General features: G+C 45.9%; 1 protein-coding gene across 5 annotated transcripts in view; it reads right to left on the reverse strand.

The window, feature by feature from the left end:
- Positions 1 to 6947: 6947 nt before the first annotated feature.
- Positions 6948 to 15834, reverse strand: part of MRAS (muscle RAS oncogene homolog) — a 40780-nt gene continuing 31893 nt past the window's right edge. For all 5 annotated transcript variants that reach the window (XM_064451277.1, XM_064451279.1, XM_064451278.1 and 2 more), the window contains 4 exons: positions 15657 to 15810; positions 12286 to 12385; positions 10964 to 11043; positions 6948 to 7898 (listed from right to left, as the gene is read on the reverse strand). In XM_064451277.1, the coding sequence (XP_064307347.1) occupies positions 7799 to 7898; positions 10964 to 11043; positions 12286 to 12385; positions 15657 to 15810 (434 nt within the window). In that variant the 3' untranslated portion in view covers positions 6948 to 7798. The remainder of the gene's footprint in view (positions 7899 to 10963; positions 11044 to 12285; positions 12386 to 15656; positions 15811 to 15834) is intronic.

The following is a 15834-nucleotide window of genomic DNA, read 5'->3' on the forward strand; positions in this document are numbered from 1 at the left end:
ATTCAAGCCACCAGCCTCTCTCCAGGGAGGAGCACCAACTCAGTCCCCACCTTTACAGAGCTCCTGGTAAAAGGCTGTTGGTGAGGAGAGGCATCTGGGCAGGAAAAGATGCTGTGCTGTAGCCAAACTGACTGCCCAGTGTTTTTTTCAATGCTACAAGTCCCATTCTGGTCACAGTAAGAGGAAAGCCAGCTGAGACCATTGCTAGGGCTGAATAAGCCTGCAGTTTGGCATTAGCTGGCACTAAACATAAGAAACATATAGGCAGCCTTCCTCCCTGTAGCATTGGTCAGGCTGATGCTAATGCTGGCCCAAGAAGCAGAAGTAGTTTATTCAGCACAGGCATCAATATCGTTATTTATATGGCCAGTTCTGAAAGTCCTCTGGATGCTAAGACGAACAGCCAGGCTGGCATTAGATAGCATCCTTTCTTTGTTGTTACCTTAGGACAACATTGCCAAAGGGCCAGCCATTTTAATAAAAAATAAGTGTTAGTCTCTGCCCCTTGGGAACTTGAAACAGCAACCCAGCTGTGGGCTTACACAGCTTACGCTTGGTGCTCACAGGTTTGTTCTCCTAGGGCAGCCCATTTTTAATACAGTCACTGATACTGGGGACTCCATGGGACAAGCAGGGTTCAAGCTTTCGTTCTGGAAGAAAAACCAAAGCAGTCATGCAAATAAGTCCAAAGGCATTTTCCATATTTGTTTTATCTCCATGATGTGATAAGCTAGATCCCAAATTAGGAAGGAGATGGATTGTTTAGGGAAAATACTGGGAAATATGCTGCTTCTGGAAGCAGCCTATATCTAGTAGGTATTTACAGTTTGTATCAGGGACTGAACCTCTCAAGATAGCTGGCCTTAGACCTCTTCTTCCAGCATTTAATATTTATCTTCAATTAAGTCTATGCTAATTGTAGTTCTCAGCTTGAAGCAAATTGAACACAAGTCCCAGCAGTGCTAGGTGTTCGGGCATCTCACCAACTACAGCGCTTTCTTTCTCCACACTTCAAATCTCTGTTCTCTCATTTCTGTAGCCTACAGAACAAGGTCTGCTACCTTGGAGAGTCCTGACAGCAAAGTGGTTGGATTGATTCATGAATACTTTAAGATCCTGAAATGAAAAATCATTAGCGCCACTTCTCTATTCTTACAGCAGCAGGTATTGTGTGAATTTTCCCAGAATAATTGTTACGTGTTAGAGTAAAACCACCAAAAACTCAGCAGAGTGCCATCTCTGACTTTAAGTATTTCATGCTGGTGGTGTGAATCCTCTTCCCCATGAAACACCTTCTGCCAAAGGCTGCCCAAACACACCCCCCCACATCAGCGAGCTAACCCTTCTGGCCAAAGGGTGCTGAAGGAAACAAAGAAACTTCACGAAGCTGAGCAAAAAAAAAACGTGGGAATGAAACTCTGTGACCAGCTCTGTGGGAAACTCAATGCCAGAAACCGGCTTAAGCTCTTGTGAAGGTTTGGAGACGGGGATGAGGGCAAGGCAAGGCAGGAAGCTCCCAGGGGAGGGCGGGCAGCACCCTGTCCCCAGCTCACACCATTGTGCTTTGTTCGACCTCCACAATTGTGTGAGCAGAGCCCGGCGCATCAGCCTTCACTTTGAATTTCCTGCTTTTTGTCGGCTCGCATCCCGGGGACTGTTGTTTGAAACACGGCTCTTACTATGGAGCTTGCAGAAAAGAAACCCCTGCCCCGTAAGCATGAGCCCAGGCCTTTCAGCAGCTTCCCAGCGCCAGGGCTCTTGCTTTAAGGGGATGTGGGCTATTGAGATGCAAAGAGGCATGCCAGATACCCAACTGGGTCTTGGACTGGCTGGGCTTGACTACTGCAGTTGAGGGGAGCTGCTGTCACAGAAGCCACAGGGTAACCACCTCTGTGTGTGGCAGTCCAAGGACCAGCTCGTGACTTGTTCAGCTGTGCTGACTTCTCAGCAGAGATTATCCTAATCATGGACCATGCAATGTCTCTTACCCAGATTTGCAGAGGATCTGGCTTTGTAGAACAGGCTTTCAGTTCACGGAGTTCCTTCCTCCTCCTCCTCCTCTTACTCCTGCTCTCTTATTGAGCAAATCCAGGATTTTTCCAAGTCCCCCCGAGACCTGACCGCATGCCCAGTCTGAGCTCTCAGACTACACTGCATGCCCTCGTCTGCATTAGAGCGACCTGGGAGGAAGGATGGAAACCAGAGAAGTAGTAACGCTTGTGGCAGGTCAGACTGCTGTGGTGGGGTTGGAATGGTGTTGCTGGTCCCCCAGGATTTGGCAAAAGGAGCCCTCAATTCAAAAGAAATAAAAAAGCTGTCCCAAAACTGCCAGAAGGATTAGGGGATTTTGCCTGTCTCTACTCCACACTCAGTACTGCTGGACATCCCCATGGCTGTCATGAGCACTAACCCCTGCACTCACTGACCCGGTGGGTCTCACATGCTGACCGTGCGCCTTCCTCCCCCGGCTCCCTCCCTTTGGCACTGCACACAGCAGCAACGCACGTTTCTCCTGCCTCGGGAAGTCTTGGTCTGCCTGACCTGCTGGCCACTTACTGCTGACTTCCTGGAGCTGGAGTGATTTGCCACAGCAGTGAGGAAAAAAAACCCAAACCAGAGCACGCATCCATGCTGCCACTCCCCATCGCAGGATACGGCACACGCAGAGCCATCTCTCTGCTCTGTTCTGCTGCAAGCAAGTCCCGTGTCATCCCACAAACCGTGGCTGTGAGATCATCTATGAAATATTTATTCCTCTCAAATGCAGGAGAAAAATAAGCAAAAAGCCTGCATGGTATCGATGGAAACCCTGATAACTAAATATTGAATTATTTACAGCCTAATTGTGCAAGTGATACTCATGAGATCACTTAGGTTGCAAGATGCAATTCATACATTTCACAAAATTTGTGACTTCTGCTTCAGACTTTGTTTTGATGCATGGGTGAGTCCTTAAAACACAGGTGAGATCCCTTTGTAGGAGAAGAGCTAGAATAGCCATGGACACTTGAAATATCCACAGACTTTTTTCAGAGTGCTGTTGTGAAATAAGAAAGGGGTCTCAAACCACCAACTATATGCTCACCTAGCTGCCTGAAGATAGGCATCTGGAGCCATTTCAGATGCTCAGGTGAATCTTAGCTGGCTGCTAGCTGTTGCTTCAGAAGGGCACAGATCTCCTGTACGTGTTGTGTTACATCTGAAACTCCCAGGCAAATGCCCTGGATACCCCAAGGCATCTCAGATGGCATTAAATACGTATATGCAAGACACAGGAGTAAGCCTATGTGACCGCTGGCCCCAGCAGACTTCCCAGCACAGGGATAAGTGACCAAGAAATTAAACAATCCCTGTGCCATAGCATCCTTCATCTCCTTTTTCCTGTAGTGCTGGATGTGAAGCTGTAATGCAGTACTTCGCTCACACTAACGGTCCTCCTTTCTGCCCAACCTACAGCAGACTGACTAGATTGGCCACCGAACCCCAACTCACAGAACCTGGCTTTCCAGACACAAAGTTTTTCTGCCCAGTCTCAGGTACACGGGTTGATGTGGCTGTTGTCACAGGGGCTTGGATATTTCTCTAATGCCAAACTTCTCTCAAGCTCTCTCATTATAAATCCGTATCTGAACACTGACATCTGGAGTAGTCCACAAGTTGTGTCTCGTAAAACACTCTCATATTCTGTACTCATTATATTCTTCCCTTAGCAGAGCTTTGGGGGGATCACCTCACTCCCAACCACTTCGGCAGTGTTTAGTGATCATCCCTTGAAATCACTGGAGCTGAACAAGGCTCTGGGCAGTGGGTTTTGTCCTTAGGATGGTAACAAGCAAAAAAAAAAAGGAAAAGTCTAAGCCAGTACTACAATGCTGTCCTCTGCGTGCCTAATAATGTTCATTTCCTCTCAAGACGAGACACATCATGTATGTCTAAACCCCTCAGCCTATCCCAATTTAAAAATTCTAGTACAGCCAGAGTTAATTATGACAGATTAAGGAACAGAGAAACATACTGCAATGCCCTCTTGTTAAACTGAAACATCTGATCCAAACCAAGCAATCTCAGCCCCTCATTAAGCTCCTGCTTGTCTTTTTCACCATCTCTGGTGTTTTTCTGCTGAGCACCATCATCTGAACATGGTTTACTCAGATGTACGCAGGCTGTCATTCAGCAGCTTTACCAACAGTAGCACTGGCCTTGGCTGAGACAGCCAAGAAAGCAGGTTTGTAGGTAGCCCACCACCTCTAGGGCTGCATAGTTTGGTTTTTTTTTTTGTTGTTGTTATAAGGCTTTTGTTCCATTTAGAGTTGGCAAGCAGAGAGGAATAATTAAATTCTCCACTCATGCTAAAGGAAAATTAATTTATTTTAGCCAGGTACTTCTTCTCTTCCTTCCCACCCCCCTTTTCTTTAAATGAGAGACAAAGATAGGCAGACAGACAGACGACTTTGCTTGTACAATAAATGCCATACATCTCAAAAGCCGGTAAGAAATCAAGCCTGTGTCTGCTCTATATGCAGAACAACCTGAGGGGGAAACAGCAACACAATTTACCTGAAGGCAGTGGTACAGCTGGGATGAGATCCCAGGTTGGGGAGGTGAATTACTCCTTTACAAAGCCAAAACTTATGTAGCTTGAATTTTTTGTTGTTTTACAAATATTATTCAGTGCCTAAAATAAAAAAAAGGAGGCCATTTGGTTATCAAATACAAGTGAATCTGTAAGGTTTTGCCCTTCTTCTCTTCATTTATTTTGTAGGTGTCTATTAAAAGCAAGGTAAGGCTATGGCCAACTCTATCTTCTAAATTCCTGTTTAGCAGAAGAGGAACCAGATACAAGACAAGGGAAGGCAGATTTACCCAGGGGCTGAAGATGATGTTAGGTCACTGGGACCATCAGTTCTTTGGAAAATGAGCCCCAAGCACACCCTTACAGGATCCTTCTCCAGACTCTCTGACCACAGCAAATAAGTCCCTTTCCATTGGATGCTCCATAGGAAGAAATAGGGCACCCACCAGCGTAGTTGGTACTTTTAGTAGCGTAAGTACCACCAACCAGTGTTTCTCAACTCAGGTCTCTACACGCTGCATATAGCAGGGAAGGTGCTCCTGGCTTGCTGAATATGAAAGGGTGAGTTAGATGGCAATAGGCATTGTATCTCTTCACTGTTTTGGGCACCCTAGACTCATTAGAGAGGCAATCCCTGTTGGAAAATACCTTGCTATAAACAAGTTGCACATAGAAGAAAATGGGCAACCTTTCCCCATTTGCCGCTACCCATATTCAGTTGCTAATCTGCTACTTTCCCCTCCTCCCCGTTTTTCTGCAATATTTGTTAGTTGCTAAAGAAGCTGAAGAAACAATTAAGATGCTTCAGAAAAAGCAGCTAATTTCTCACATGCCGTGCTAAGTACCCAGCAGATGTGACTCAAGATACACACATGCTGTTTTCAAGCAAGTATTCCCAAGGGTTTAGATAAAAAGGATGAAGGGTTTCAGCAGAAATCAGGTTATTTTAAAGTGGAAGGGCTCTATGGGTTATTAGCAGGGGTCCCTGAAAACGCCATCATTTTCTTGTGTGTGGGATCCCATAGCATTAGTTGTGTATATTTAAAAAAATTAAGCCAGTAGCCAGGCTAGACAGGGGTTCTGGCAGGAAAGTGGCAATGGGGGTTACAGCAAATTGGGTTTGTTGGTTGCATGTATCAGCCACTAGAGGCAGAACAAATGAGATGCCTACAGGGAGCTCTTCACCCCCAGAAGATAGCGGCAAGTCTCAAGAGCCAGGGAAACAATATAGTGGGAGAAATGCTGCGATGGTCTGGAGCCAGATCTCCATTGACATAGGGAGCGTTAATGCGTACTGAAGCGTGTGGCCCACATCCAATGCAAGAGTCCATGAATAATATTTCTCCCCAATATCCACCTCCTTAATCCAGCCCCAGCATCTGTCATCACACCAAAGAGGACAGAGGCAGTGCAGCCAGCATTACAGTAAGCAGTTTGCTGAGCCAGCCGCAAACTTTTGCCATCTTCTGGCCGTGATGAAGATTGGACAAATTAGGAAAATGTTTTCATTAGCCGCACTCACCTGAAAAATAATCAGCAGCTAACTCCCATTTCACAAGGTGGCCTGGCAAAGACTCAAGAAATGAAATCTGGCAGCAAATACATTGCAAAGACAAACAAACAATTAAGTTTGTGATGATCCACTCTCTTGAACGGATCTTCAATATCCAATACCAGGATTTTCTGCGCTCAGACACATGAATCTCAGGCATCCATACTCTGCCAATATTTTAAGTCGTGCCCATAAAGCATATTTGAATAGGATTCAAGCTGATGAAAAGCAAGTTGTTACTTTTAAAGGGATTTATTGACCCTGTCAATGGAGCTGATGGCTTCAGTCCAGCAGATGACAATCCATTAAATTAAAGAAAAAATTGCCACTACAATTTTTAGTGCCAGCAAAGGTATCACAGAAAACGTGATGGGCGCAATGGTATTTCTGGTGCCACAGATGGCAGTAGGTTTTTTGCCTTGCCATTTCATAAGGCATAACGATATTCAGTCTCTGCTGTTCACAAGGAGACATTTTAGATATATAAGCTTATGAAGAGACACATCCCACTTGAGTAACTTTCAAAACACCTCCTCCTTTCAAGTCACCAACTCTCAGCAAAGGGGGGGAGAAGAAGAAATGAAGAAACATTGAGCAAAAGCCTATAAACTGATTTTTGTGTGTGAGATGAGCCTGGGAAAAGCAAAACAATTCATCTACCCAAGAGTGGCTTTGCAGGGAAAGGTTAAGGAATAATAAAGAGGGATTTAGATTGCATCACTTTACACACATTTATGAGGGAGAAATTCAACACCCAGATAACACATTCAGTTCAGGTTTTACTTCCTCTCTCCTTTCCTCCCCCTTAAAGATGACAAACCCTTCCATTTGTAAATTACTTTAATTTAAATACTTCCAGGTTAACAAAATGTCTTAACTTTGACATGCCCCAAATTACAAAACAGAAACAAAACCTCTTGACAAAGGGTAAGAAAAAAAAATAATCCAAGCCCAAACCTCCTTTCCTAAGCTGGAGTTTATGGTTTGTGAGCTGGCTGCCCTCCAGGGTCTGACACAATGTCTGGAGCACCCACAGCAGCTGGAATTCATTTTCTTCCTCCAAATCTATGCATTTTCATATGAAGTCGTGTTTTGGCACTGCCGCCTAAGAGAGTTCAGTGCAAAAAACCTAACCCCGGCCATGTTTCTCTGCAACCCAACACTCGCTGAGCAAACAACGAAAAAGGAGAAGAGGACAAAAAAAAAAACAACTAGAGAAAGAAAAGCCCTTTCCCTTCCCCCACATACACAGACAACTGTACCAAACAGGGGGGCTATTCATGGCTGTTCAGAAATGGGTCACAAGGAGAAGTGTTTGCAGATAAAACCAACACTTTTTTTTTCTTTCTTTTTTTTTTTTTTCTTTTTCTCCCACTTTTTTTTTTAAATAAACACCGTGGAGGCCCCTGGAAGGCACTGGGGATGTTCGAGAGTTGAGTCCTGCTGATCCCTTCTGCCTCCCGTTTGCGCGGCTCCCACGCCAGCCCCGATGCGCAGCCCCGCTCTGGGGGGGTCCGGTCCCTGTTGAGCCGCCTCCTCTGAGCCCAGGCCGCCGTGGGGAGCCCGAGGGGGTGGCGGGACCGCGCGGGCCTCACGCTGCTGCTCCTTGCCTGGGTTGGCGGTGGGTCAAGGGGGGAGGAGGGAGGCGTCCAAGACACTCCCAGGCAGTCCCATCACAAAATCACACACTGGAGTTTGTGGGAGCCTGTGGCTCTGTCCCCTCGCCATTTGGCCTTTTTTTTCTTTTTCTGGCTTTTCTCTGGGATCTGTTGCCTGTTTTGGGAGACACAGAGGAAAATAAGCAGGTGAGAGACAAGGCTGGGTTGGACATGAGCATCCAGAGCTCTGGGCAGCCAGGTGTACATATGTATATTTGCATATATATCTCCATATATCCTTCCACCACCATGTGGCCTTTCATGCCACACAGCTAACACCACAACCCCCTGCATTTTCAAGGAAGGAGGAAAGATGCCGTAAGCAAACATTAAGGCTAACGGCAGGGATGTATGTCCTGCCAGGGCACCATGCCTCTGGTTGCCCTGGGTGAACTGCTGCCTCCTTCCCTGCCAGGGGGCTGCTCTGGCAAACAGGGATGCTCTAAGCAATGCAACGTCACCCATCACGCTGCTGCTAACACTCGTTAGGGAGGAGAGTGAAAGAGATACAGAGTACACAGAGAAATAAACCCTCCTGGAAAGATTGACTTTCAGCTGGCATTGCCCTTAGCCAACTGCACTGCTGTGGACTTGGTTTTGGAGGGGGGCACAGAGAGCGAGCTGACCCCAGCAATCCCTTGGTTGCCTGAAATCACAGCTGTCAAACACGCAGCAGAGAGCCCTCCTGCGCTGTGCCCTGGCAGCCCCCATCACTCAGGCGGGTTAGAGCAACCTCTAAAATGTTATGTTGAGGGTTTCTCCCTTTTCATTACGATGAGGCACTGCCCAAATGCCTGTTTGCAACTGTACCTGTTTGCAGCAGCCCCTCAGCTGGCCCAGCGGTGCAAATTCAACAGAAGACGGCTTTGTAGTTCAGACACCCAATAGGCAGCCCATAGACTTAGATTTTATTGCAAGATAAACCAAACGAACACCAGCAGCTTCCGTTGGTTCAAACAGTGTCTAAATAACCAACCTGAATTTGAATACTTCAAACCCAGCCTCTGCTATGTAACATGCCAGGCACTAAACTGAGCGCAGACCAAGTTATCCAGAACAGGGTGAGACGTATCTGGGGGACAAACCATTATGGCTTCCATTTGGTGTTTTTCTTACAGCCTCAGCTCCCAAATGCTTGCAACCACCTGAAAAACTCAGCTTTGACTAATAAGATTTTTTTTCAGCGCATATGAAGGCTGGAGGCATGAAAAATGTAAAACTTTAAAGCTCAAAACTAGAAAGCTGAAATAAAAAAATACTTTAAAGTTAATCTGGATAAACACTAAACGGCCACAAGCTGTTCGCAGTGTTCTGGAACTGTTTTAGAGACCCAGAAAACCACGTCTCGTGCCTGCTCAAGATTTCTGCTGTGACAGTCCTTGTGTATGCACTGCTGCAGCATAAAAGGGATATCAGGAAATTTAAAAGATCTAACAGGCAGACTCAAATCACCCCACTCTTTTCTGGATTACTTTCAGGCAACAGTTTCTTGCATGAAGCTAAATAAACTGGGAATTAGCTAAGTACAAGGAGCACAAACAGTGCCAACCCTGAACGAGTGTCCTTACTCTGCGAACTCACACGGGCTCTGAGGAGCATCTACATTTGCAAAGCACTCCAGGAATGAAACAGTTATTAGGGAGCTGTAAATTTACATTTTATTTGTAAAAGCTTACTTTAAAAAAGCAATTCTTGGTGGGTGATGCCATCCTATGGCTACAGACAGTTTGAAAGGTCCAAAGACCACACGAAGCTGCTTTGTGGCAAATGACCAGCCTAGATCACAGAGCATCTCTCTGCTCTCCGACTTAACCTGAGTTGCAGCTTTTGTGAACATCTCTGGTGCCCTTGGTGCTGTGGAGTGTTTCCCCTGGCTGGCAATGACTTTCAGAGTGACTACTCAGGGAACTGAGGTGCCTCACCTATTTCTGAGGTTACAGAGTGCATTTTCAGGGCTAGAATTCAGTGATGTCTCACTACAACGCTCCTTCCAGCCCATCTGGAGTTGCGTTATGTAGAGAAAGCAAACAGAGCCTCACTATCTTATTTTGGCTACTTTTTTTTTTTTCCCAGAGTAGAAGAGATGGTGGTAAGAGCTCACTGTAACACAAAAGTAATATCTAGCCAGCTAATGCTGAGTTACAGAACAGTTGGGAAATAGCTTGGGACATTTCCAACTCAGCTCTGTAGTTCTCCAAAGACTTTCTGCCCCCTGCTTTTGAGACATGTGGGAAGAGTGGGCAGTACCATCTGCTTTTGATGGAGGCTGACTGGAGGCTGCACTAAGATATTCACAAGTACAGATATGCTGAGAATAAATGCCTCATGGTTTAACTGCCGAGCGAGGCACTTTGACTGCATGGCAGGGAGGAGCATGATTTCAGCTCAGCACCCTCCCAAAACATGAAAAATGAGGGCCCAGAAAAATCTGGCAGACAACCGGTGCCAGAAAAACAAATCTTCTCAGAGAGATGTGAGGTTATCAGCCGAGATGCCGAGATGTGCGTGCAGCTCTTTTCCTGCAGGGCAGCCGGGATTTTGGAAGGCAGTCCCTCCCTGCCGGCAGCGGGAGCAGGGGTTCGCCCAGAGAGCAGGCGTTTGCCAAAGCGAGCAAAGGCAGCTCATGCCAAAACTGGGAACAAACCTCTGCAGTCTGAGGAGGAAACCTGCGGCTTAGCCATTAGGTCATGCTGTTTCTCCTACAAAGCAGCTTAATTTTTTCCATTTAATGAGCAGAAAATGTTAGAAGTCACATACAACATTAGAATTTTGTAGAATTTTTTGCCAGTCCTTTTTAACCTCTGGCAATACGAAACCCTGAGAGGACAAAGCTAAGAAAACCCGAATTACTGGTCCAAAGCTTTTAAAGCCAGCCTTTTAAAGCCGATCATTATAGTAGGCTTTGCAGTATTCACTGAATAACACATTTTTGTCATGGCCACAACTAGTTCTCAAACTGCCTAGCAATGATGTCCAACAAGGGTAACTAAGTGTTAGTAACATCCCTATGCAGATACAGAATAAGAAAGTTTAATACACCTCAGAAATCTCCCACCCCCAGCCAAACCACCTGGCCCCTGCTCCCCAGAAGCTGGCTCCTGGCTCTCCAGGCCAACCCATGCACAACCAGATGCACAACCCATCCATGGGCAGTGAGCAAGTGAAGGGGCTGCAGCTTACCTTATTACCCTCACGAGATCATGGAAGGCCTTGTCAACGTTCAGAGGTGGGTCCTTGGCGCTAGTTTCTATATAGGGAATCTGGAGGACAGAAGCGTTATCATGAAAGAGATTAGTAACAGCCTACATGTTGGTAGCAAACCAGTTTCAAAATGAAAGAACCTAAAGGCTGGAGAAATCGGGTGTCTAAGAGACCAGGCAAATACAGGTAAACAAAGTGTTGTCATGACACTGCTATCAACACCTTCACGCTCACAGCAAGGTCAGCAAGCACTTATAAAAGGTCTGGAATAAGCACTAGGCAAACCAGCTGCTATCAGAGCTCTGGGTGTGGGGAAGAATAATCATAGACTTCATGTCGTCAGATGTTCTCTCCCTCCAAGCTGTGCTAGCAGACATGAAAATAGCCGAAGGTTGTTGAAAGACGAGCACTTGCCAAAAATTCTGGCTTGCCACATTTTATTAGGACTACTGCATGAATATTTCATGACTACAATTCCCCTTCAGTGTAAAATGATCTTCTCCTTCAAAGTCTGACAGCCAGATGGGGCCTCCTAGAGTGCTTGTCCAGCACGCTGGCAGATTTATAAAACTGCCTCTGATAAGGTATTTTCATACATGGCCTTTTCCAAAGCATGTGCATACAGATGGGTGCAACATGTTGCAGTTTAGGTGTCTGGGCTCCTACAGAAACGAGCTGCCTTGGGGAGGGAGTGAACCTGCTGTTTGTTTGCCTTCACCTTTCCATTCATTTCCTCCTACAGGAGCTGTTGCCTCCCTCTGGGTGTTCATGGCTGCTGGCATTTAGAATTGATTAGTGGAGTATCATGTCATCTACATTCATCCAACACCAATTTCTCAGGGTAAACTATGGCATGAATAATGCAGAGCTAAGATGGTGGGCCAGATTTATATAGGCTTAACAACCCTGTAACTTCATTGTGTTTAAGAAGCTCACTTCCTACAGACACCTGAGTGTAATTCCTAATGCCTGACTCTGTCTTTTCACTCCAAGAAGGTGCCCTTTCTTCCCTCATTTTGAACATTTCATGTTTCTCACCGCTTGCAGACACCTTGTACACATGGCTTCGTGATGGCCACAGCTTTGCTACAGCTCTGTGTACAGAGCTCTAGTTTCAACGATGAATTGGCCCTACTGAAAATAAACTGTATATTTACTAATCTGTAGTAGTCGAAAATGTAATTGCACACGTTTGATTGTAAGAGAAATGCTTTAATTCAGCTCCAAGTGAGTAAGGAATTCAATTCTAAATGCCTGTAGTAGGACTTAAAACAACCAATTAAACTATCATGCAAACTTACATTATGTTTTGTTGCCATTTCTCTTCCCTGTTCTCTTGTAATTTTCCGTAAATGCATTAGATCAACTTTGTTCGCTACCAAAATCATTGGAAAGGACTCTCTGGAAAAAAATCAAAACCACCACCCAATTATTAGCAAACTACAATAAAAAATGCTGAGCATAAGTTTCACTTTCTGACGCTGACATCATCTAACATTTTCAGCTACAGACATACCACATACGTGTAAAGAAATATAAAGAAAGACCAAACAAACACACATGAGCCCCGAGACTGTGCAACACATGTTCACAAGTTGCATGCATGCATACATTCATTCTTACTTGCAGGCACTTCATGGACTTAGTGTAATTGCTTTTGCAGTACCTGGTAATAGCTAAGACTGAAGGTCCAACTAAATGAAGAGCTACAGAATTAGTCAGGAAATTAATTGAGACAGAGACAGATCTTGAACAGGAGAACAGAACTCTTTTGCAACAATTAAGGCATCTCAGTAATCCCGTATCTTGGCAGCTGCTAGTCGTTGCAAGGTAATGAGCTATGTTGGAGGAACTGGTGTCAGTTCATGTCCTGGTGGACACTCATCCACTGAAAGCAACCATGGGGGAAGAAAAGACAGACTCTGGGAGAGCTGGCACTTCAGGGGGCACCTCATGGGGGAGAAAATGACTGGGGGCAAAGATCCCCACCAGTTACCCCAAGACAAACTGAAAGACTGGCAGTGGTAGCTGGAAGGATGCTGGAGGGACCCGAAGAGTCTTCCTAACTCTCCAGATGCTATTACCTGCTTCTAATCCCAGAGCAAAAATCTGATGAACAAAGGTCCCTTTGTACCAAAACCATCTACCTCTGTAATAATATTCAGTATTTCTTTAACTTTATGGGGCATGTAAGTGACTGTCTTCAGCCACCACCTGAGAAGAGACCCATCTATCCACACCACGTCCAGTGCAAGGCTCTTCTGACCAGGTGTGCAGGTCAGGCCCTGCCCTGGTAGAAATCCCCGTAGCCAGCGACTAAACCGAACCGAGCCAGCTCATGCCATGGGTGGTCCTCGCAGTGTAGCTGCTGCCCACCCCACCTTCCATACAGGAGCCTCTCCTCCAGCTGCGTGATGCAGAGAGCAAAGTCATGCTGCAGGGCCTCTACCCACTGCTAGGACAGAGAGGGTCCCTTCTGATAACTGACAGTTATTGCAGTATTATTTTCTTATATTTAACTTTAAACCCTCCTAAAATGATTCCAGTGTTCTCTGCTGTAACAGAGCTGATTTTACTGGGGTAAGGAGCAGCTGGTCATACTAATTTCTGTATAAAACACTTCCCTGAGTAACTCAGGATTTTCAAGCAGCGTTTCTGTGTCATTTTTCATCGAGACGGTAAGGGCTCCATCTTCTCTCTGGCATGTTGCCCCTTTGCTCTGGCTGGAAAAATACCGTACTGCACTCTGCATTTTAAATGAGGCTTACAGTTGTTCATTCTGATAATGTGGTTTTGATTTAATTTTAATACCTGAGCATTGATATATCTTGACTCTGATCATTCTGGAGCAAAACACTTGCTTGTCTGGATTATTTAATTCCTTTTTGGCTTGCAGCACATTGATAAGAAAGGGACTGCATTTGGACAGGATCTCGTTTGCCTTGTTTACATCAGAAATAAAAACTCTATGGGGACTTTGTTCCCTCTGGTAAGCTGTACAATTGCTAGCTGGACAAAACTACTATAGTTGGAAGTTTTACTGTAAGGAAGATTATGGAAAGAAACAGGAGGAAGGCTTTGAACAGCTCTGCTAACGAGGCAGCCTGCAATTCCTCTGGATTTTAAGTTGCCAAAACAGCCTGCTAGCTTGAAAACCAGGGCAATGCTCTGCTCCCAGCTACCTGCATGTCTGGCAGGATGGTTTCTTTACTCATGCTGCTCTTATTGCTGTGATTTTCTGAACAGGCTCAGGTTTTAGATGAAGCGTTAAGCCCCTCGCACTCTGTGCTTCGGTGGCGTTGGGCAGGGAAACAAAAACAACCTCACCAGCGTGTTTCACTTCCTGCTTCTCACACGCCGGCTGCAGTGTTTGCACGGCGTATGGAGGGGTAAAAGTTTCAGTCCAGTGCAAAACAATGAATACCACATCTTATTTTCACAAAGTTAAATAAGGTAAAACCAGCATCGGTTTGGGGCAGGTTACAGGAAATGCCGTCCCATCTTCTTCAGCTTTCAGAAACAGATTTAATTTGCCCCAAGCTGAGCTGGCAGTGAAGAAAGGACTGTTGTGATCTGGGAGGCAGACTGAGTGACTGGCATTTTTCTTCATTTAGATTAAATCAAAGGGTGGTTTTTCCTTTACTTTTCACTCTTGTGGGCTCTGCTTTGGATGCTTTACTGGAAGAGCTGTCAGCTGTGAACCTCACATGATACGAGTCCACCCTTCCTGTGGGGAAGTTATTCAGAACTGTGAAAGGAAGCCAGAAACGAGGCCCGAACCCTCTGGTGGCTTTTCTTGATGACTTCCATAATTAAAAGCCATTATGAATGGAAAAACTAAGCGTTTCAAAGCAGCAGACAAATCAAGCCGTGCTTGATTCATACCCCACCCAGTAAGGATGGATTCATCACCTCTTGAACTGGGATGGGAAGAGATAAAACCCTGGCAGCTTCCCCTCGTTCTGTCAGGACACATTTGCTTACCATGATTAAACCCTCAGTGCTACCTTCTCCCACGCACGCACAAGGAGGGTAGCAAGCAACCTCTCTTGCTTTCTCCCCAGTCAATCAGAGATGTTTTATTCATTGAAAATGGTTGCTGCAGAGCACAATGCATTAACTGCATTGCACCCCTTGTAAGAAACACAGCTCCTCCCGATGTGAGGCGTTTTCCCCCCAAGACACTTGTACACAGCCCCATACCATGCAAGACCTTCTAAGGTTGGTCTGGCACAAACTGAAGCCAGGGAAAGGAGGATGCTGCCAGGACACACAAAAGGATTAGGGCTGAATGAACACTTGCTGACTCCCTGCTGGCATTCCCGAAGTGCATGCACTGCGCACAGAGCATCCTTCTCCCTCTACAGAGCCAAACGGATTACCTTCAAAGGTGTCTGCCTTGCTCCGCCAGACTGTTCTGGCTGGAGTTTCTCCCTTCTAGACCCATTTCACTCCATCATAACACTACTGAATTTTTCCACACTGAAAGCACTAGATGCTTACCAGAAAAAGGTAAAATACTACTTCTTCCTCATACATAGGTCTACAAACCCACAGAGAGCAAGAATTCGCCCTGGGACACCCAGGAGGAGAAAGGCAGGGTGAGATGCGCACCCACCCCACAGCACAGTCTCCATAGCAGTCAGGCAGTGCCTGGCTCCACAGCACCCACCTGTCTTTGACTCTGAGGATCAGCTGGTGGAACCGGTCCACGTGCTCGAAGCTAGCCTTGTCTGTCACTGAGTAGACTATAAGGAAACCATCTCCGGTCCTCATGTACTGCTCCCGCATTGCGCTGAACTCCTCTTGGCCTGCAGTATCCAGAACTAGGAAAGAAGAGAGAAAGGTTT

The sequence above is a fragment of the Phalacrocorax carbo genome, chromosome 5, assembly GCF_963921805.1.
Source record: "Phalacrocorax carbo chromosome 5, bPhaCar2.1, whole genome shotgun sequence".
Classification (NCBI taxonomy): domain Eukaryota; kingdom Metazoa; phylum Chordata; class Aves; order Suliformes; family Phalacrocoracidae; genus Phalacrocorax; species Phalacrocorax carbo.